Here is a 21367-nt window from a genome sequence, read left to right on the forward strand (position 1 = left end):
GAGCCCTTGGCAAAGTTGGCGTGATGCTCATATACATAGAAGCATCAGATTTCTTTCATTCAATGAAAAGTTGGCCCTGCCCCATGAAGGGTCAGGCTAGTGATGAAGAAAGATACTTTTTTTCTTTTTTTAAGTGATCTCTGTGGGGTGCCTGCGTGTCTCAGTCTCTGCACCCAATGTGGGGCTTGAATTTACACCTAGATCAAGCATTCACATGCTCTACTGACTGAGCCAGCAGGTGCCCTGGAGAAAGATACTTTTATTTTTTTATCATTGTTAATATTTAAAGGCTTTATTTAATAGAGATCACAAGTAGGCAGAGAGAGGAGGAAGCAGGCTCGCTGAGGAGCAGAGATCCCAATGCGGGGCTTGATCCCAGGATCCTGGGGTCATGACCTGAGGCGAAGGCAGAGGCTTTAACCCACTGAGCCACCCAGGCGCCCCAATTTTAAGATTTTATTTGTCAGCACAAGCAAGGGGACTTGTAGGCAGAGGGAGAAGCAGGCTTCCTGCCAAGCAAGGAGTCCGATGTGGGATTCCATCGCAAGACCCCAGGGTCATGTCATGAGCTGAAGGCAGACAACCATCTGAGCCCCCAGAAGATACTTCTAGATAAACAGCAGTGGTGCTGTGGAACCATGAAGGAAGCCCTGTCTCCTTCAGCAAGGAGCTAGGGGTGGACACCTGGAAGGGCCTTAGGACCTAAAGAGCAGGTAGAAGTTTGACAACTTGATTTAGTAGCAAAGTAGTTCACCTAGAAATGCAGGTGCACAGGAGGTAGGGGGAGGAGGTCACCAGGAGTCCATGTGCCAGGTTAAGGAACCTGGGCTAGATCAGAGGACGGGAGGAACCACTGAAGGTGTTTGAATAGGGCATTAGGAAGATCTGTGAGGAAGTATAAGGTAAGGAGACCAGAAACCTAGACATAGGCTAATTGAGGCCCAAAATTAGATGCCTGGATCACTGCTGTTCAGGGCTGTCTGCCATGGGCAGCACCCTTTGGCATTGGCCTACCTGTGAATTCCTTTGATTTTGTACCTTCCTTGAGAAGACCACTTTCTGCATGCAATTCTGAAGAATGGGCTGAGTTTTTAGACATTTCTGCTCACCCTGCCAAGCCTAGGTGCAAAAGTTGGGGCTCCTGCACCAGCACCCTATTCTCTCTGGAGCCTGGGTGGGCCTGGCACAAAGGATGATACATGAGTGCCCAACAAACAGCAGAGACAAGTAAAGGGCCCTTCCCTCCAGGTGTCCACAAGCAGCTGTGTTTACACTGGCTGTGATGGTCTCCTTGGAGCCTCTGCTCCTTCTGATCAGGGTCTAAACAGGTTGATACCTTTCAGGGCTGACCCCAGTCAAAGATCCTTTGGAAGGAGTCCAGGGAGGCCACCCCAACTCTTGAAACTCCCAAGCCACACATTTCTGAGGATAGCTTCACCCTAGAGGGGGCTCCTGCACCCACCACCACTTTCCTGGAAGAGCCCTGGTGGCCCTGTAGGCACTGGAAGAGAGCAGCCTACAGGTTGTCCTCTCTGCCTCTGCAGACCCCTCCTTCCAGCCTCTGGTTATTGAAAAAGTCCTGAATTAATGCCTTCCCTTCAGAAACAGTCTGGATGTTGGAAGCACCTGGGAAAGATCCCTGCATGGGTGCCTGTGGAAACAGCCCATCACTCCCTAACTTATCCGGAGGCCCAGGTACCGGGAAGCTGCTCCTGACCATGGGAGGGAAAGGGGTCCAAGGTGCTGTGTATGTTGCCCTGGGGCAGCTATTTGAAACTGCAGGGCAGCCCGGCCAAGGATAAGCCTGTCCCCTGTTGCATCAGATGGTTCTCTGGGGACTGGAGCTAGGAGCCTCTGCCAGGTCTTTAAATAGCTACTCCATTGATCTGGCCTCCCGGGTAGCACGGGCAGTGCTGGCTCAGTCTCCGTGTGGCATTCAGGTTTCACTCCTGGGGGCTGGGGTCAAGCACCAGGTAATCGCACTGATGTCCCTCTGACCTGATGCTCCCCACACGTGTCTCTTCGACCTGGGGGTGGGGAGGGAGGAGGCTTGGTCCCATCACTTCCTCAGGAGCTGAACATAGCCCCCACTGCTTACTGGTGTCTGGATATCGTGGGATGAGTGATATTACCCTCAAAATGTAGTTTACTTTCAGCAAATGGGATGGTGACAGTATGTTCCTGCAGGATTGTTATGAGGATTAAATGTACATAAAGTGCTTAATAGGGGACCTCGACTCAATAGACGGCTGTCTTCTCTTGCAGTTTCTTCCTGCTGCTGCTGCTGCATATATATGTTTTCATGTTTTCATGTATATATATATATATCTCTCTATATATATATCTCGTATGCTTATATATATCTTACATGCTTATTTAAATTTTCTGCCCCGCATCCCTATCTCCCCACCCTGGCCTTCTGACAAAACCACCACCATTTTGTAAGGGACTGTAGCTTCTCCCCAAACTGATGGGAAAGTGAGGTTTTTAGATTGCCATCACACAACCGTTAGTCACTTTAGCTCAGCTGGGAAGGGAACGTCAAGTGAGAGCGACAGCCTAGTAATTGTCGCAGGCTCCTCCCATCTTCCGTATCCCAACTGCTAAAGAAGGTCACTTTCTCTTTAAATGCAAATTACCTCCCGCTAGCTCTACATCCATCTGCTCAGTTCCCTAGGAGGAGAGTGCTGAGGGCGGAGGGAACGGCACGGAAACCCCACTCCAGACCCCACACCTCCAGGTCAGTTGCCCCCTTCCAGGGTATGTGTCGGGGGTGCGGAACGTCCCGGATCTGAGGCTGCGTTTCAGATCCTGGCTCCCCAGTTGAGCGATCCATTTGGCACGCGGGTTTGAAGACTGAGCTTGGGAAATAGATCCCAGGCGGCCCCCAGCCATTCCTGGGGAACAGGGGCTCCTGCTCCATTTCTTCTATCAAGTCCCTAATTGGGCCAAGCCACTGCAATGAAAGACAGAGGAGATGCTCTGGTCTCCCCTCCACCACACCCCCCTGGGGCTGGCCAGCCAGGTGCCAGTTTGCCCCCAGTGGCCCCACCATCCCAGAGCACAGACCGAGGTTTGGTGGCGGCAGCCTGGAACAAACAGCTTGGGAAAGCCCTTGGAAGGGCCTCCTCCAGGAGGACCTCAGCCGACCTGAGGCTTGGGGGTGGAGCTGGCCTGGAGGCCGAGCAGTGCCAGCCACAGGCGCAGCCATTGTTGGAGGCCGAGGCAGCCAGCTGCCGGACCACCCAGCCCCCCACCTCCGGCTGCAGCTGAAGCGGAGCGGGGCCTTTCTGACCAGGGAGGGGGAAGAGGCGGGAAGCCCGTCCCAGAGAACTTCTGGGAACTGCCTGATGTTTGAGATTGGGGTGGGCAGAAGAGGAGGGATGCTGGCGTCTGAGTGGCAGGGTACCCACAGTGAGCCCCATCACCCATCCTCTGGTGGTGAATGCCTGACACTGAAGTCTTCCCAGGCGCCCCCACCCACACCTCGGTCACTTCCCTTGCCGATGGGATTTGTCAGCATCTGCCTGGACAGCTGATCAAACACAAGAGAACCTAGTTAAGACACCCCTAATCGTCCACTGGCCTCCTGCCGGCTCACATCCACTCTGCCTCCCTCTCCGTTTCCCCTGCCAGCTCCGCCCCAACAGCTCCTGGGACAGGAAATCCCAGCAGCAGCAGGACAATTGTGTCTGGTCCAGCCCTTCCAGGCAGGGGCCAGGTTTTCAGGCCAGGGCTGGAGGGCAGGTGGGGGACCTGGGGTGGGCCCTGGAAGCTCCTTCAAATACAAATCCAAGACCCTAGCAGGAAGGCACTGGCATCCGGGCCCTGCCCATCGTGGACAGAGGAGAGGACCAAGACCCTGGCAGTTATGAGGGGAAGGTGGGAAGGTCCCAGGGCCCTTCCTTTGCAGCCTCAGGGGTGGCCGGGTGAAGTGATGGCTTTGCCTCTCACTATCTCAGTGGGACCTGAGGTCCAGCCGGGATCCAATGGAGGACAAGAAGAAGAAAAGGAGTCCCAAGCCCTGCCTGACCCAGCCAGCCCAGGCCCCTGGCACATTACGAAGGGTCGCCGTGCCCACCAGCCACAGCGGCTCCTTGGCCCTGGGACTCCCTCATCTGCCGTCCCCCAAGCAGCGGGCCAAGTTCAAGAGGTGGGTACAGAAGGAAAGCAGGGCAAGGAGGGAGGGACCCCAACTCTGGGCTGAGCCCTGTGGGAAGGTAAAGACAGCCTTAGCTTAAGCCTTAGCCTTAGCAACAGTTGATGCCTTTCCTGGGGCTGCCCCCACGGGCCGCTGAGAGAAAACTCAGAGATGCCTCGGCCCCAGTCTCTGTCCTCAGGTATAGGGGAAAGGCCAGATGGGTGACTGGGATCTCCTCAGAACAGGCAGTGAGCGATGCCAGAAAGAGAGGCTGTAGGGCACTGGAGATAGAGAGAGAGAGAGAGAGAGAGAATGTCTAAGCTGAAGAAATTGCCTGACAGAAGTATGGAAGAAAAATATAGCCTGGGAGGTTCCCAGAACCACAGGTGGTTTTTGCCCTCGAGTGTCATGGAGCAAGAGATGGTAAAGGGAGACCCAGATGTACAATCTGAATTTTTGCTTAATTTTTCTAAATGATTGGGGATCTGCATTCTACCGTACAAGGTCTCCATGTTTGTTTCCCATGAAACACAAAGTGTTCTTTCTCCCTTGACTGTGCCTCCCTGTGGCTTTGCACACTATCTGCCCGACAGATCCGTCTGGGGACGGCTGCAGGGGGGGTGTCGCTGAAGCCCAGGGCTGGAGCAAGACCAGTAGGAAATGCAACAGGAAAGGGGGGGCAGGCTGAGAAAGGTCCTTCAGGGTTATCCTGGGGACAGTGGAAAATTCAAAACCGTTTTGAAATAGAAGAGGAGCGGAAAGACATTTTGGGGAGAGGTAAGATGGCTGTTATGGCAATAAGGAGTAACTGTCCCCAGGGAGGATGAGTGATTCCTCCAGGGTCATGGGAGGAATGAGTGCAGGGCTTGGACAGAAGCCCCAAAGCCCCCCCTCCAGCCCCAGTTCTGGCTGAGTGTCACCTGAAGAAAAAGACTTCCTTTGACTCTTCTCCCTACCCCTCCTCACCCACTTCCCAGTCCTGGCGCCCAGGGCAGGGCCAGAAGAGCAAACATCCATTTCTGTTTGGGAGTAGATAGGAAGGTGAATTAGTGCATAGTCCGATGGCATGAAAACCTTCGGTACCTGGCCGCCCTCACCCTGTGACCTTCCTTGGTCATGCCCACCCCACCCAGGGTAGGCAAGGAGAAATGTCGCCCCGTGCTGGCCGGAAGTGGGGGCGGCTCTGCAGGCACCCCCCTGCAGCACTCCTTTCTGACCGAGGTGACCGACGTCTATGAGATGGAGGGGGGACTGCTGAACCTGCTCAATGATTTTCACTCAGGCCGGCTGCAGGCCTTTGGTGAGTCCCAGGGGCTGGACTGAGAGGGTGTGTGTGTGGGGCTGGAGGGCCTGGTCCCTGGGCTGCGGCTGGGGCCAGGGTCCCAAGCTGCTCCCAGGGCTCAGACAGGTGTTGTCCAGGGAAGGAATGCTCCTTTGAGCAGCTGGAGCACGTGCGGGAGATGCAGGAGAAGCTGGCCCGGTTGCACTTCAGCCTGGACGTGTGTGGGGAGGAGGAGGAGGAGGAGGAGGAAGAGGACGGGGTCACTGAGGGGCTGCCTGAGGAGCAGAAGAAGACGATGGCTGACCGCAACCTGGACCAGCTGCTTAGCAATGTGGGTCAGGGCTGGGGGCTTCTGTTCCTGGGGACACGAGAGGGTGGGGGAGGTACATGATCCTAAGGCTATTCCTGGCCCCTGGGTGAAAAACTGGGGGTGCATGGAGTGCCAACCCCCACCAGAAGATGCCTCACAGAGCATCTGAGGTTTGGCCTGGCGCATCTCCTGACAGAAATCTCCTTTCCTCTCTGTTGACAGCTGGAAGATCTTAGTAATTCTATGTATCCTTTCCAGGGGGACCCTGCTCTGTGTGTGTGTGTGTGTGTGTGTGTGAGATACCTCCCACAGATAAAATCAGTTTCCTTGTCCCCACCACCCTCTAGGAGTATTTACAATAAAACCAACATCTCCCCCTTCCTGTCCTACCGAAGCAGAATTAGCCACAAGCTGCCTCCCATGCAGACTTCTCCCGACTATCAGGAGAAAGATAGTTATAGGGAATGTGATTTATCTACTTATGAAGATCCTTGCAAGTGAGGCCCCTGGCTGTCTTAGTCGGTAGAGCTTCAGACTCTTGATCTCTAGCGCTGTGAATTCGATCCCCATGTTGGGTGCAGGGATTACTTAAAAATAAAACCTTTTTAGTTACACTAGTGAAAAAAATTTTTTAAAGAGAGTTAGAGGGGTGAGCAGAGGGAGAGGGAGAGAATCTTAAGCAAGCTCCATGCCCAGGGCAGAGCTCCCTGCAGGGCTCCATCTCACAACCCTGAGATCATGACCTGAGCAGAAATCAAGAGTCCCACCCTTCACTGACTGAGCCACCCAGGCGCCCCCAAAATAAAATCTTTAAAAGAGAATCTTTGCCAGTACTTTAGCTCACACCAATCCATGGCAAAGCTTGTCTGCTGTCTTCCTACTCTTTTGACATTGAGTAATTATTTTCACTGATTTAGATTATCTCCCCAGTTAGTCTCAGCCAGAAATAGTGCGAGTGCACGTACCTGCACGATCTAGACCCAAAGAGAAGGGAGTAAGCCATCTAGCAAGAAGGGCGGGTGTGGACTGCCACCTGGACCACGAATCACCCCGAGTCCTCCGGCCCCGCCCCTTTGTGCGGTTCGGAAAACTAAGCCAATGTAGGATGGGCAGACACGGCTGGAAAGACTGGGGTCCAAAGCATCGCAATCCTTGACTGACTGGCACAGACAGAAGCTGCACCTGGCCGAGAACGCCGAACCCGAGGAGCAATCAGCTGTATAGGTGTCGGACCCAGGCCCAGACTGCTCCTCCCATCCCCTTCAAACTGTGACTTTTTACGGACTCGATCGGGTATTCCACGGCCCCCCAGGTGCTACGGGGGAGGGGGGCACTGGATGGAATTAAATCAGAAAAAGACACCGGCTCCGTGTGCTTCCTCCCCTCTTTGCGCCTTCACTCGGAGAAGGCCCCCAGAACCCGGAGTCACCCCTGCGCGACACACCGGTTTGGACGGTCCCGCTCTGCGTGGCGGGGGGTGGGGCTGGAATTCCCAGCGCGGCTCTGGGAGTGGGAATTGGGAACCCGCGACCAGGTAGCTGCCGGGGAGGAGGATGGTTGCCTTGGAGACGGCAGGGGCGGGGCCGCGCACGGCGCGGACTAGTGACGCAACTGGCAGGCGCTGGTCAGCGGCTGGTCTGTTGGCGCCTGGATGGAGCGGGAGCGGTTGATTCGGAGGGTGTCGGTGCTGCAGGTGCGGAGCGGACCCGGGGCGCACGAGTCGCAGCACGGGATCTCGGATTGGGACCTTCGAACGAGAGAAGGCTATTACGTTCAGTCACCTACCCTCGTTCCCGCCTCTGGAGTTACCGAACCACCCCCACCACCCTGAAGAATGGTGGGACCCACGGACCCCCCACAGGCCTTCCACTCCCACCATGAGCTCCTGCGGGATCCAGGAAGTGGCGGGAAGGGCCTTAAATTCGAGAGGGGGAGCTAGTTCGGCATCCTTCCTTGAACCCCTGGGGACTGTCCTGACGCACAGCGTCACCTCTCCTTTTCCCGTGTCCAGATCCCCTCGTAGTCACTGAGACGACCTCTCCAGGAAAATCCTCAAAATGCCCCCACTTCTGCAGTGATGAGCATTTTCTTTCTCCTTTATTCTCCACGCCAGGCCTGCATCCGGGGCTTCTTGGTCCGACGCCAGTTCCAGAGTCTGCGAGAGGAGTATGAGGCTGTTGTACGAGAAATCGAGGGTGATCTGGGCACGCTTCAATGGACAGAGGGCTGGATTCCCAGGCCCCAGTTCCTCCCAGAGGTAGTACACACCCAGTGGAAGAAGGGAGGGGTAGGAGGGACCTGGGGAAGGGCTTCAAGGAAATGGTAGAATCCACCCTTCCTGTTGACAAGCTTTTCTCAGTGGAGGACTCCACTCCCCACATTCCAATCCTTAATCCTTACCACCTTGTATGCTAAATCTTGGCACCCACATATTTGGAGGGTTTAGCTGTGAGGTTTTCATACTTATGATTTCTCAGAAGGCAAAATCCCATCGGACCCAGAAACCGCAAGGGAGAGCACCAAATCCAGAGCAGGAACTGCGGAGCAGCTTCTTATGTACAGAACCTGAGAAAGAAGCTATCTTGGGGGAAGTGATGCTGAAGAAGTCAGGAGAGAGCTCCGCAAACTCGGGGAGCCTTCTCTGCAGAGGTGACAGCCCCTGGCCTCAGGAGGAGCACAGCAGGAAAGCCAGGAATCCCAGCCAAAGGGAGATCAGAGATGCATCAAGGATGGAGAACCCAGGTACCTCTGTGCCTCGATTCAGGGCAAGCCCCTGACCTGCTCTGAGCCTCAGCTTTCCCATCTGAAAAGTGAAAGGCTTGTGCTCCATAAGCTGCATCCCTCTCTTTTTTCCCAGTGCCTGGTTAAGGGCAACTCAGGGGTGGACAGAGGGAGGGTGCCAGGGCTTAAGGGTAGCCAGGCCTAGTGTGTACCCCTAAAGCCTTCTCCCTTTTTTCTTCCCTCCTTCGCAGAAGCTGCGGGTCCAGGACTGCCCCACAGCCAGACTGAGCTCCAGGAGCTCCAGTACCACCACAACCACTTGGCCATGGAACTGCTGTGGCTACAACAGGCCATCAATAGCCGTAAGGAGGTAGGCACTCCCTTGGAGCCCTGTCAAGGGTGGGGGTTAGGGAAAAGCCTCCTGCTCTGTCCTCAAGCAGTCCTGCCTGGTACAGTGTCTATTCTCTTCCCCAACAGTACCTAATTCTCAAACAAACACTGACATCCCCAGAGACCGGCCAGCCCAGAGACAAGCCCAGCGTGTGCTCAGACCACAGGGCACAGACCTCTGAGAGGGCCAGGTCACAAACAAGCCCGCCACTGAAAAGCCAGTCCTACCGAGACAGGACCGCTAGTGAGCCAGACCATGTGGATGACAGTTGGAGGCTCAGATCCCCACCACACAAGTGCCCAGAAAGACTGGCCACTACAGATAAAACTGCTGATGGGGTCAAGTACAGGGACCCATGTTGCAGGACGGCCGGGCCACAGCTGCTCACACCATCAGATAACCAGGCCTTAAGGAACAGGCTCACCAAGGAGCCAGACCATGGGGAGCAGATGTTTGGACGGACCTGCCCACAGCTGACGACTGTTCTGGATGACCACACCCCCAAAGGCCTCAAACCTAGGGGCTACTGTACTGAGCCTGATTGCCAAAGAGCTAGGCCACAGAAGTTGGAATTCTCAGAGGACCGTGGCATCTTGGAGGAGACCTTGGCAGAACGTGGTGGCCAGGGTCTCTGGAAGACTAAACCACCTAAGGGCTAGCTCCCTAGAGAGAATTCTCTAGGGACAGAACCTCCAATGAACCTAGCCACAAGGAAGGGAAAAACCAGAGGACTGTACCATGGCGATGAATGCCGCCTGAGAAACCATCTCTGACAGGGTCATCCTACATAGGAGAGGACCACTGGAGTGGCAGGCCGTGTAAAACAGGACCACCAGGCTAGGCCTTGGGCAGCCAGGGAAAGACCAGGTTCCAAAGCCGGGTGTGCTATGGAAGGGCGTTGAGAGAGGCAGGGCCTCATCTTTGCTCCCTGGTACCAGCACTTCCTTTTGCCCTTGGCTGTTGGCGGCTAATGGGGCCAAGAGAAGCTGGAGCGAAGAGCTGCTCCAGTATAGGGAGGGGAGGAAGAAGGACATTCTTTCATCCTCGCCTATGGCTTAATCCAGTTTTGGGGACAGGGAATTTCCTGGGATAACTTAAGTAGGGAGCCTGATGGAGAATAAAGGTTTTTCATGGATTCTGCACCTGGTTGCATTCATCTTCTGCCTCTGTTCAGCGTAGAACGGGGCCCTCCTGTTCCTTTCCTGCTGGCATGCGGCATCTTCCCTGGGGCAGGCTGGGAGCCATAGTCCAGGGGGCAGATGGGCCATCCTTGAGAACAGTCCCCAAAGCTGATCATCCTTTGAGCTCAGCCCTTGGGCTGCAGAGTGGCAGGGAGCTTCTGAGGATCTTCCCTCTATCCAGGATTAGAACATCTGTGATTCAGTGTGTTCTCCACCACTTTCTCACTGAGGCCCGCTGTCTTCCTCCCAGTATAGTGATCAGACCCACCCAGCTCTCAGCGAGGCCCCACCGAGGGCCAAGGGCTGGCTGGATGAGACCCTGAAGGCCAACACGTGCTCCTGCAGTCTCTCCCTTTCTTGGTGAAGGTTCGGGCAGGACTCCACTTCTGACTGGCACTGCTCCCAGCCTGCCTCAGTTGCCTGGCAACGGCTCCGCGTCTCCTGCTGAGGGCACACGATGGCGGGTGGTAGCAATCCAGCAGCCAAGAGGGTGGTGATATACCGGAACGGGGACCCCTTCTCCCCAGGTCGCCAGCTGGTGGTGAGCCAACGCCGCTTCCCCACCCTGGAGACCTTCCTCCGCGAGGTGACCTCGACTGTGCAGGCCCCGGTGGCTGTGCGGGCCCTCTATACGCCTCAGGGTGGCCACCCTGTCACAGACCTGGCCGACCTGCAGAATGGAGGGCAGTATGTGGCTGCCGGCTTCGAAAGATTCCGCAAGCTAAGGTGAGTGGCCCAGGGCGGGTCGTATTCGGTTGTATTCGTGCTCAGTGGTTGCTGCATGTGCAGGCACCGTGCATGTTCCGTTCTGGAAGGCAGCGGCCCCACACAGGGCGCGGTCTTACCCCCACTCTTTAGAATGGGAAATCAAGACAGGCTAAGTAACCTGCCTCAGAGTCCACAAGTCACAAATAGCGGAGCCACAGCTCTGGGCGAAGCAGGACATCGATGTTTATGCCCATCACAGTCAGGACCAGCCTGCAAGAATGTTCTGCAGGTGGAGCCCCTTTTTCCAAAGGCTCTTCTTGATTGGTTCCTCTACCACCACCATCACCAAACGCTAACTCCATCCCTCACTTCCTCCCTGCTGTGATCAATCATCCTGTGCTCTCCCAGGCCGGGGTCATCCCCCTCTGCGGGGTGCAGCCATGCCTTCCAAGATGGGAGAAGAATTTTGAGTATCTGAGCTTCCAACTCAGATCTGGCTTCCAGGTGCTACTCAGCTGTCCCCTGGCGTTCCTTGTGATAGCGTAAGGAGCAAGGGGTGGGAAGCCAGAGAGACTTAGAATCCGGGCTCTGTCACTTACTTCCATGTTACTGTAGGCTCATAACTTTCTCCATCTCACAGAAAATGAGATAAAACCTCATGAATGAGAGAATTTCTGAGCTACAATATGATGCTGAGTGAATTAGTTTCTCTTGACCCTTTACCTTAATAGCTTGTGTCTGAGCCCCCAATCCAGATAGTCAGCCTGATGCCAGGCCCTAAGGCAGGTTCAAGGGCCAGCATCTGTTTCTGGACAGATGTCTTGAGACTATCCAGGTGGGAAGGAATACCTGGTAAGCTGCACCCTAGACCCTCACTCTGGCAGCTACCAGTGGGGTACGGTCCCAGGCTCCCCCAGATGACCTGTAACCCTTCTGTCCTTATAGCTATTTACCCCCCGGACAGAAGGATCCAGGTGGGAAGAGCAGCAGACTACCAGTGAGTCTTGGGGGAGGCTGGCCTCCAGCCCTCTGTCTTCTTACCCCTCTTGGGATTGCCCCCCAATTTTGTCTGGGAAGCCAAGGGTTCTGGAAACAACAGGATCTGTCAGGTCCATGGCGGGGGGGTACTCTCCACATCCACTCCGGAGCCAGCTGCTACCCTCCCTGGGGTACAGGGTTTCAAGACTACCCCTTGCTCCTCACCCAGCCTGTTACTTTATCTCCAGGTTGTGGTCCCCAAAGGAAAGAGGAAGCTGTAAAACATATGGGGGCAAAGGGATGGGCAGAATGTGACTTTGGAGAGGTAGAAGCTTCTTTTGGTGAAAGGTGTGATTCATCCCGTCCCTCCTTGCCCCCTCCTTCACTCATCCTACCCGCTTGGACTGACCCATCCGTAGCCAAAGGCCTCAACTCTCTCCTGATCTGAGGGCCTGACTTGGGTTTCAGGGTCCTCCTGTGACTCACTACCCAGGGGACGGGACCCTTGGACCGCGACCACTTGCACGTCCCCCCTGCTATATTCGGTGAGTGCCAGTGTTGGGGAGCAGAAACAGATTTTGTTTCAGTTAAGACCAAGAAAATGTAAGTGGGTTTGTTCCAGGAGCCCCTGGTCGCTGGTGGGGATAGAAAAAGTGCCAGCATGCTTGATGGGTGAAAACGGACCAATGCCTCCGTTCTTAGACCATCTCCGGCCCTGTGCTGCCCTTCTTCCCCTCATGTGTGGGGCGTTCTGGGGTCTCTTCTCCTTACCAGACTGCTTTTTGTCTTAGTGTGTTCAGGAACGGGGACCTGGTAAGTCCCCCATTTAGCCTGAAGTTGCCCCAGGCTGCTGGCGAGGACTGGGAAGCCGTGTTGAAGCTCCTGACTGAGAAGGCCAAGCTTCAGGCGGGGGCTGTGTGCAAGTGAGTGCGGCCCCCGGGGAGGCCCCCGGGGCCATGGAGGGAGGCTCCCTGCTGATTTCGGCTGTCCTTGTGCCTCCCCAAATGGGACTTCCTTCTGTGCCACAGGGAGGGGTCCCTCCACTGAGCCCCTGGAGTAGGGTAGAGCCGAGGTGACTGGCCCAGGTGCCCGGAGGGTCAGCAGCCAACAGGTACCTTGGAGTAGCTGCGCCCAGCCCGGTGCAGTCTGCCGAGTATGCAGAAGCATCTTGTCCACCAGCCTTTACCCACTACGTCTCTCCCCCAGACTCTGCACCCTGGAGGGGCTCCCACTGTCAGCAAGAGATGCTCTGATGCATGGCCATTATTATGTGGCGGTCGGAGAGGAGGAGTTCAAGGCCCTCCCCTATCTGGAGCTGCTGGTGCCCAGCCCCTCTCTGCCCAGAGGCTGCTGGTATGGACGTGGGAGGTGGCGGGGGGGGGGGGGGTGGCAGCAGGGTAAAACAGAGGAAGCCACCCGGATCCCATGCCTGCTCTGCTTACCACAAGCCCTTTTTCTTCATTGCAGGCAACCCCCAGACCCAAAGTCTAAGCCCCACAAGCCACAGGTAGGTGATGGGGGAGGCCATGCAAGGCAGGACAGGAGAGGGGTGACTGGCTGGCCTCTCCTCCAGCTCAGGCTCTCACCACACACCTTGTGGAACAGAGGTTACATTCCCATTTTCCGGAGGAGACAAGTTCACAGGCGTGAAGTCAGCTGCTCAGGGTGACACAGGTCTTGAATGGCAAGGGCCAAACCAGAAGCTGGTGTAAGAGACAGCTCAACTCGGCTCGACAAAGACCTGTGGATTCTGCTGGCCAGGCAGGCCACTGGGAGAGCGAACTGGCCTATGGCATAGCAGGGCCCAGCTCCCCAGCTGATCCCAGGCCTGAGCCCTCCCAAGAAATGAGCCACTGAGCACTGGGCGGGGGTTGGGGGACACGGCCTGGCTTCACTGGGCTTCTTGGGTGCCGGGCACCAGCAGCTCTGTCCCTGGATAAGGCAGCCTGATGGGAAGAGGGAGCCGGGAGGAAGGACACAGGCTGTGAAGACAGATGGCATCTCTCCCAAGCTCCCACAAGCAGCCGGGGCATTCAAGCTTGGCCTGGCAGGAGAGAAGACAAGAACAATCATCACCCAGAGTCCAAGCCCAGTATGCCCTCTACAGGCCCAGGGCCACAGGGCGCAGGTGCCCCAGCCCTCTCCAAAGGAGCCAAGCCCCACTGAGCCATGTGCCTTCTATGCCAGACCCCAGCAGGCCATTCAGCCAAGCAGCAGGCTCCCCACGCTCTTGTTTCCATCAGGTGAGGGGACCCTGGGCCTTTCTTACCCACCCTCTGACGGTGACACAAAATGGCTCCTGCTGTGGGAGAGGTCTATGGGGGCAGAATGCCCAGGGGCAGAGCTGGCCTTGACTTCAGCATAGATCCTTCCTGCTGCCCCATGGGCACACATCATCCCTGACTGCCGCGGAAGGAGCTGGCAACATGAGACAAGGCACAGGGAGACTTGAGGGTGGGATTTGGAAGGGATGGGAGCCAAAGGCCTGCCTCGGAGCTACCCTGCTAGCCTCCAAGGTAGTCTGGACCGTGGAGCAAGGCTCAGGGGAGGGGAAGGGGCTGGGAGAGAAGAGCAAGGGCTCCTCGGGCTGGGCATCCGCTGACACTGCCTCTCTCATCAGGAGTCAAGGGAGTGTATGAGGCTCCCCACCCGAGGAAGGAGACCGCAGGGGCCCAGGAAGTGGCAGATGATGAAGACACCTGCACGGAGGAACCCTTGGATCAGGTGGGCAGGGGCCGGAAGCAGTATGTTGGTTCAGGGGCGAAGAGCTGGAATGGCAGCCCGGGGTCCCAGGAGAGCTTCCCCTTGGGACTGTGAGCCGATCTAACTCTCCAAGCCCAACCTCCTACCTGGTTAAGCGAGTGGGCAGATCTGAAGTTGTAAAGTCTCTTCCTTTCCACGGGTCAGAAACTTCAGCCGAGGGCAGAGGCAACAAGGGGTGCTAATGCTCTGGTCTGCATGGCTTTCTGCCTCCTCCAGAGGACAGCACAGATGGTGGACGAGGCCCTGGGCCTGGAAAAGCAGCCTGGGGCTGGGGCAGCAGTCTCAGCCTCAACCCTGTCTCTGCCATCCTGGGAGTCAGCAGCTCCGGCCAGGAACTGGGGCGGCCACTCTGCGGCCTGTTCCAGGGGACCCAGCACCACCCCTGGGCTCACAGGATACCCAGCAGCCCCTTCGGCCCCACCCCACTCTTCTGCTCCTAAACCTACAGCCCGGTCTTCTCTTCCTTCTGAGCTGGGCAGCCCTAGCCGTGGAGGCCTTGTTCCCATGGGTTTCTCCAGCCAGAGACAGGAGGAGCGCGCCGAGCTTGGGGGAGAGGCTACAACCATGGGAGCAGGCGTGCTGCGATAGAAGAGTACTCGCTGTCCTCCATCCGTTCCGTGCAGATTTATTTGAGGCTACGCCTCACCAGTCCCCATGACACATGGCAGAAGTGACACGGGGTGGGGGACCCAGGCTGTCTGTCTGAAGGGGGCAGGCGGTTGAGGACTCCCACCCACCTCCTAGGTGGGCCAAGCCAGGCCACAGGCTGCTCGTGTCCTCTACACCTGCCGTTCTGTTGTCCCTTCTTCCCCTTGGGTCCCCGCTTCAGCCAGCCAAGGCTGCTGACAGCCCTGATGCCTCCTGTTTGCATCTCGCTCAGCCGGTGGCCGTCTCCACGCTGTCTGTGGACTCTGCTACTGGAACAGTCTGGATCAGGCTGTAGTGACAGTGACTGGGCTGGGGGCCTGACACGACAGCACGGGAAGAGCTGCTGCGGCAGAAGGGTTGCTGGGGAAGTATGAGGTCTCTGGTGGCACATCCAAGCAGCCGAACAGCTCTTTCGCTGCGGTTCTCCTGCGAGAGCCGCCTCGAGGTAGCTACCAGCCCCGGAAGAGGTGAGGGTGTCGAGGCTCAGAGCGGGAGGTGCTGGGTCCATCTGCTTCCCTGGCTGCACCTCCCGGCTCAGGGGCTTCCCAGACACAGCAGGGCTGGAGGGTGGTGTGGGTCCCCTCAAAGGGCAGACAGCTGCTCCTGGGTCTTGCTCACGGAGCTCGTGACGCAGAGTGCAATCCCCACCACGGTGAGCACCATGCCTGTGAATGCTCCTGCGGGGACAGACAGAAATCAAGGGGCTGAGCCCAGCCATGCTAGGAGGAGCTGGTGCAGGGCTGAGGGACCAGTGCAGAGGGAGTCTATCCCTGGAATGCCCAGGTGAAGGAAACTCGGATGGCCATAAGGAAGGAGGAGAGCTGCCGAGGAAAGGGGATGGATGGGGAAAGAGTCTCCTCTCTCCCGCCCACAGGAGCTGGCTCTGGGGAAGGACTGATTGGGGTGGGGAGGCCCAACGGGCGCCTACCCACACGTGCAGTGGCCTGACTTACCTTTCCCACCGATATCCTCTCCGAGGAACTTCCCAACAATCAGTGTGAAGACAATGGCCAGAGAGTTACTGATGGGCACGGCTAGGGTCAGATCTGAATGATCAGAATAAAAAAAAATCTCTGAGATGCCCCAAAACTATCTTTCTTTCTTTTCTTTTCTTTTTTTAAGATTTTATTTATTTGACAGAGAGAGATACACCGAGAGAGGGAATGCAAGCAGGGGGAGTGGGAGAGGGAGAAGCAGGCTTCCCGGTGAGTAGGGAGCCCAATGAGGGGCTTGATCCCAGGACCCTGGGATCATGACCTGAGCCGAAGCAGATGCTTAATGACTGAGCCACCCAGGTGCCCCCCAAAATGGTCTTTCTAGGCACAAAACACATTTTATTGAGACAGCCTGTTAAAAAAGAAAAAAAGGGTATCTCATTTTCCTGATGAAACTGCAGCAAAGCTCAGGATTCCAACCATGTTTCCTGACTCTCAATTTTATGCTCCCTCCACTCCTGCACGAAGACCCAAACTATAAGGTGGTCTGGGACCACCCTCGTTTGTGGCTAAAGATGAGGTCTTTGCACTCAAAGAGCTCCTGAGATTGCAAGAATATTGGGACAGATAGGCCCCAAAGCCAAGAGGATGCAGTAGATGAGTGCAACAGCGCAGCCACCATTTATTAAGTGCCACCTGTGTATACATCTTCAGTCTTCACAACAGCACCGCGAAAAGAGCATTATCACCGTGCGTAAAGGAAACAAAAGCTCAAAGAAGACACGTACATTGAGGCAAATCAAGGACTTAAACCGAGGGCTGCTTGACTCCAAAGCCTATGTCCTGACTGAACAAAGCGGAGGTGGACAAACAGCCCGTGAAGCACATCTGATTCTGTTTCAGCTCGGGCTCGAAACATGGAGCCTGAGGGAAGTCAGGAACATGTTCAGGATAGGCCCCACAGGGTTGGGCCTTAGGTAGGGGACAGCCCAGGATCGGTCCCTTACTTTTGAAGTTCCAAAGGACTGATTCCCAAAAAACAAACCTGAAAGACCAATCTAGTTAACAGGGTTAGCTTAAAATGTGTTATGCTTAAATTTTGTACACTTAAAACTTTTGGGGCGGGGGCAGGGACACCTGCGTGGCTCCGTCAGTTAAGCATCTGCCTTCAGCTTGGGTCATGATCCCAGAATCCTGGGATCGAGTCCCATGTCCAGCTCCTTGCTCAGCGGGGAGCCTGCTTCTCTCTCTATCTGCTGCTCCCCTTGCTTGTGCACACACTCTCTCTCTCTCTGACAAATGAATAAAAATCTTTAAAAAACAGAGAGATAGAGCCAGAGACCACAAGCAGGTGGAATGGCAGAGGGAGAGGGAGAAGCAGACTCCCTGCTGAGCAGGAAGCCTGACTTGGGGCTCGATCCCAGGACCCCAGGATCATGACCCGAGCTGAAGGCAGAGGCTTAACCCAGACTGAGCCACCCAGGCGCCCCCACACCTAAAACTTTTTAAGAAGATAGGGGCACCTGGCTGGCTTAGTCGGTAGAGCATGTGACTCTTGATCTCAGGGTTGTGAGTTCAGGTTCCACATTGGGTGTAAAGCTTGCTTTAAAAAAAAAAAAAAAAAACCTTCTAAGAAGATAGACCTCGTATTAAGTGTTCTTACCACACACACATACCAAAAAAAGAGAAGTACCAATCAGACACTGAATTACTTGAATATGACAAGACTAAAAGGAAGAACTGTCCTGCTTCTCATCCCCTGAAGAGTCTCCACCACAGCTGGGATTTCCCATCCAAGAAACTGACCACAACTCCTACCCACTCAGAGCTGGTCCCTTGGGCTTACACCCCTTCCATGGCACGCCGTGACTGCTAAAGACTGGTCCGAGACAGTAGATGGGGAAAGGAAGCAGCATGGGGCAGTGGAAGAGCAGAGGTCCCCATGTGATTCTGGTTAGGTCTTCAATTCACTGTACCCTATACCCGTGCTAGCAAGGTGAGAGCATCTCCGTACCACAGGGCTGCTGTACAGTGAAACGGTCATATGTCTAGTCCCTGAGTATATACATCCTTGATAAAGTGGCCACTGTAGCTGATTATTGTCACAGGCAGATGCTAAAGGATGGAGGTGGGGCAGACGATGACATAACAGGACCCGAATCTTGCCATTTGCTCAAAACTTGGTAAAGGGCTAAGTGTAGTCAGCTGGCCAGAGCATTCAGCATTCTTGGGCAGCAGGGAGCACCAAGTTTTCAAACTTTCTTTTCTTTTCTTTTTCCAAGCTTTATTTTAAGTTTTATTTAAGTAATCTCCACGCCCAACATGAGGCCTGAACTCATGGCCCTGAGATCAAGAGTGGTGTGCTCTACTGACCGAGCCAGCCAGGTGCCCCCAGAACTTTCTTTTAAATGATGCCTTATGAGAAGCCCCAAATGCAAAAGAGAGAAACATGGAGTGCCTCTAGTTGAAGCTAAGGGGGCAGCTCTGGAGGTTGGCCTGTCTCTTCACCCTCCCATGGCTTCCAAGGGGTGCCCCAGAGCTCTCGGGGACCCAAACTCCCCTCAAGTTCCCGGGGTGCTTGGCTGAGATTCCAGGAGAGATGAAACCACAGAAGGGAGACTTCTCATAGTAAACCTCAAGAGCATAAACTTTAAGTAATATATGGCTTCAAATCCTTTTGCACTGACATGCTTGGGACCTTGGATAAGGGAAGTAAGTTGCCCCAAATTCTTTAACTTCATCTCCTACATGGAGATCATCAGGTCTGCTCTGTAGTGCCATGATGAGAATCAAATACAGGCCTGCCTCGTTTTATTGCACTTCTCTCTTTCTCTTTTTTAAAGATCGATTGGTTTATTTATTGTAGAGTGTAGGGGGTAAGGGGCAGAAGGAGAGGGAGAGAGTCCCAGGCAGACTGCGCTAAGCACGAGCCTAATGCGGGGCTCAATCTCACAACCCTGAGATCACGACCTGAGCCAAAACCAAGGGTTTAGATGCTTAACCAACCACAACACACACGCCCACTTGCTTTTTTTATTTTTATTTTAGGGTTTTATTCATTTATTTGACAGAAAAAGAGAGAGAGAGCACAAGCAGGAGGAGTGGCAGGCAGGTGGAAAGGGAGAAGTAGGCTCCCCTCTGAGCAGGGAGCCCCACGTGGGGCTTCATCTGAGACCTTAGGATCATGACCTGAGCCAAAGACAGCTGCTTAACCGACTGAGCCACCCAGGGGCCCCTTTGTTTTTATTTTATTTCTAAGTAAACCCTGTGCTCGAACTTATGCTCCTGAGATCAACAGTCGCAATGTCTACCAAATGAGCCAGCTGGGCACTACTAAACATAACTTTTATATGCACTGGGAAGCCAAAAAAATTCATCTGATCTGCTCTGCAACATTTGTTGTTCTGCAGTAGTGTGGAACCAAACCTGTAGTATCTCTGCGGTACAGCTACAAAGTGTGTAAAACTCGCACAGTATCTGACGCAGCAGAGGACAGTCAACAATCACGGAGGAAGGAAACAAGGAGCTGCTTGCTGAGCTCCTATAGGGTACATCAGCTACTCGGCTAGACGCTTCCCATACACTGAATGTAATCTCTCAGTGCTACAAAAACCATCCTGTAAAACCAACACTCAAACAAGAGACTCGCTCAAGGTCAGGCAGGTGGCACACTGTGGAAGCAAGTGTCAAGGCCAGCTGCCGGCACAGCAAATGAACCTTCCCTCTTCCTCCGCTGCTGCACAGGACCACCAGGCTTCAAACCAACCCCAGTGCCTGGCAGCATACTTATAAACAGCCCACTGTGCCCCCAGCTGCTCAGAGAAGAGGGTGCAAAGAGGGAATCACAGATGGTGGGGTCTCCTTCACTCATGGGAACGGGTGTTTCAGGCCCCCTCCCCAAGTGACTCTTCCGGGTGGCCTCCACCACTGAACACAGCAGTTCTAAGTCAGAGACCCACCTGTTGACGCCAAGGTGAGGTAGTAGAGAAGGGAGCCACACTGGTTGAGGAAAAAGGGCATCAAGTACTGGAAACAGAAGAAATCTGCATCAGTATGATGCTTGAGTGAGAAGCACTGACTTCTTTGAGCTTCTAGATACACACTTCCTTGGAGGAAACTCCAAGGAAGCTTCCTTATAGCTATAAGGGTCCAGAGAGTGGTTAGCCTTCTAAAAAGGACCCTTCCAGAGTGGGCAGCAAGTTACTGAACTCCATGTCTCGGCCTTGAATGCTTCTCCCTCCGCCCTGCTAGTTCCCATCCCCCACAATCCTGCAAGTCTCTGAATGCCAATGTCACTCCCTCCAAGAAGCATTCCCATAGGCTCCTAGGTCCAGCCTCTTTCCTGTGAACTCAGGAAGCACTTAATCTGTACATCTCTCACAGCCCTTAGCCCTGAGACGTGGTTGTGTCTCTGTCTTCTCTTTCCCACTAGCTTAGACTGGCAGCACTGAGGTCAGAGGTAGTTCTCCATATCCTTCCTTAACCTCCCTCTCCAGGGTCAATTTAAGCCCCAAGTCCTCCCTAGGAAGGTCTGTTGGAGGGATCACCATAATAAAATATTAGTAAACCAGCCATAGATTGAACACTAATTATGTACTGGACCCAATGTTAAGTGCTCTAGGTGCCTCACCTCACTGAATCTTCACAACTGCCCTATGAGGTGGTTACCATTAACATTCCCATTTTGCAGATGATGAAACTGAGGCTCAAGGAGGAAAACTGACTCTTCCAAGAGCTTCCAGCGAGTAAGCTGGTGGGGAGCAGATTCTGACCCAGACTCGTTTGACTCCAGAGACCAAATTTTTAGCAGCTATGTTCGAGAAAGGGGTCATACACGACACACCTCAGTATTCAAGAAGAGGGTCTTCATCTCCTGCAGCAACTGCCGAGCCCAGCTCCGCTCACGAACCTGCTGCAGGCGAGAGGAGGCCCGCTTCAGCAGCGGCTGTGTGCCACCCCACAAGGCGGCCACCAGCACCAATGCCAGCACCTGTCCTGGATGGAGATGCGAGTAACCCTCACCTCCATAAAAACGGCCGCTCGCCGGGTCTGGTCCTCCTCGAGCCTCCCCTCCCCTCCCCTCCCCAGCCAGCCGCCCCCACATCCCTCCCCCGCTCTCCGACGCCCCGGGTGGGACTGGCGGATAGGACAGACCCCGGGAGGCCGGAGTTTGGGGTTCGGGCAGGGGTCAAGGTCAGGTGGTGGAGAGGGAGCGGGAAATGTACTCCCCAAGGTTTGGGAAGCCCCTGGAGGGGTGGGGCCGCCTACCCACCTAGAGACGCCGCCATGGCAACGCCGGTCCCGTCCAC

General features: G+C 55.0%; 4 protein-coding genes across 5 annotated transcripts; 3 read left to right on the forward strand and 1 right to left on the reverse strand.

Moving 5' to 3' along the window:
• The first annotated feature begins 2685 nt into the window (after nucleotides 1–2685).
• LOC111143317 (coiled-coil domain containing 28B) lies at nucleotides 2686–7074 on the forward strand. Its single transcript, XM_022496977.1, has 6 exons — nucleotides 2686–2740; nucleotides 3963–4153; nucleotides 5275–5441; nucleotides 5561–5754; nucleotides 5956–5978; nucleotides 6903–7074. Exons 2-6 carry the CDS (start codon nucleotides 3990–3992, stop codon nucleotides 6955–6957), a joined length of 603 nt encoding a protein of 200 aa, XP_022352685.1. The 5' UTR covers nucleotides 2686–2740; nucleotides 3963–3989; the 3' UTR covers nucleotides 6958–7074.
• Nucleotides 7075–7384: 310 nt separating this feature from the next.
• LOC111142776 (IQ motif containing C) lies at nucleotides 7385–9612 on the forward strand. Its single transcript, XM_022496070.1, is given in 6 exon segments — nucleotides 7385–7426; nucleotides 7847–7990; nucleotides 8211–8475; nucleotides 8706–8824; nucleotides 8932–9499; nucleotides 9502–9612. Coding segments are annotated over 6 exon segments (1230 nt in total). The 3' UTR covers nucleotides 9594–9612.
• An 856-nt stretch (nucleotides 9613–10468) lies between these two features.
• On the forward strand, nucleotides 10469–15077 carry LOC111142775 (doublecortin domain containing 2B). Its single transcript, XM_022496069.1, has 9 exons — nucleotides 10469–10752; nucleotides 11680–11731; nucleotides 12181–12257; nucleotides 12504–12635; nucleotides 12919–13065; nucleotides 13180–13219; nucleotides 13820–13955; nucleotides 14333–14436; nucleotides 14692–15077. The coding sequence occupies exons 1-9, from the start codon at nucleotides 10484–10486 to the stop codon at nucleotides 15061–15063; spliced, it is 1329 nt and encodes a 442-aa protein (XP_022351777.1). The 5' UTR covers nucleotides 10469–10483; the 3' UTR covers nucleotides 15064–15077.
• Nucleotides 15078–15079: 2 nt separating this feature from the next.
• Nucleotides 15080–21367, reverse strand: LOC111142778 (transmembrane protein 234). 2 transcript variants are annotated; one of them, XM_022496074.1, is made up of 5 exons: nucleotides 21331–21367; nucleotides 20902–21053; nucleotides 20018–20057; nucleotides 16077–16169; nucleotides 15080–15800 (listed from the first exon to the last, which is right to left on the reverse strand). In XM_022496074.1, the coding sequence occupies exons 1-5, from the start codon at nucleotides 21344–21346 to the stop codon at nucleotides 15706–15708; spliced, it is 396 nt and encodes a 131-aa protein (XP_022351782.1). In that variant the 5' UTR covers nucleotides 21347–21367; the 3' UTR covers nucleotides 15080–15705. The 2 variants fall into 2 exon arrangements, with proteins under 2 accessions (XP_022351782.1, XP_022351781.1); XM_022496073.1 differs by having other exon boundaries at nucleotides 20018–20084.

This window comes from Enhydra lutris, unplaced genomic scaffold (genome assembly GCF_002288905.1).
Source record: "Enhydra lutris kenyoni isolate GAN:26980312 unplaced genomic scaffold, ASM228890v2 scaffoldscaffold9, whole genome shotgun sequence".
NCBI lineage: Eukaryota > Metazoa > Chordata > Mammalia > Carnivora > Mustelidae > Enhydra > Enhydra lutris.

Coding starts and splice junctions, on each gene's coding strand:
- LOC111143317 (XM_022496977.1), top strand. CDS start 3,990: ATGGAGGACAAGAAGAAGAAAAGGAGTCCCAAGCCCTGCCTGACCCAG. Junction 5,442..5,560: donor AGGCCGGCTGCAGGCCTTTG/GTGAGTCCCAGG, acceptor GGTGTTGTCCAG/GGAAGGAATGCTCCTTTGAG. Junction 5,979..6,902: donor GAAGATCTTAGTAATTCTAT/GTATCCTTTCCA, acceptor TGACTGGCACAG/ACAGAAGCTGCACCTGGCCG.
- LOC111142775 (XM_022496069.1), top strand. CDS start 10,484: ATGGCGGGTGGTAGCAATCCAGCAGCCAAGAGGGTGGTGATATACCGG. Junction 10,753..11,679: donor GAAAGATTCCGCAAGCTAAG/GTGAGTGGCCCA, acceptor CTGTCCTTATAG/CTATTTACCCCCCGGACAGA. Junction 11,732..12,180: donor GGAAGAGCAGCAGACTACCA/GTGAGTCTTGGG, acceptor CTTGGGTTTCAG/GGTCCTCCTGTGACTCACTA.
- LOC111142778 (XM_022496073.1), bottom strand. Junction 20,085..20,901: donor CCCTCTTCTTGAATACTGAG/GTGTGTCGTGTA, acceptor TTCTGTTTCCAG/TACTTGATGCCCTTTTTCCT. Junction 15,801..16,076: donor AGAGGATATCGGTGGGAAAG/GTAAGTCAGGCC, acceptor CTGTCCCCGCAG/GAGCATTCACAGGCATGGTG.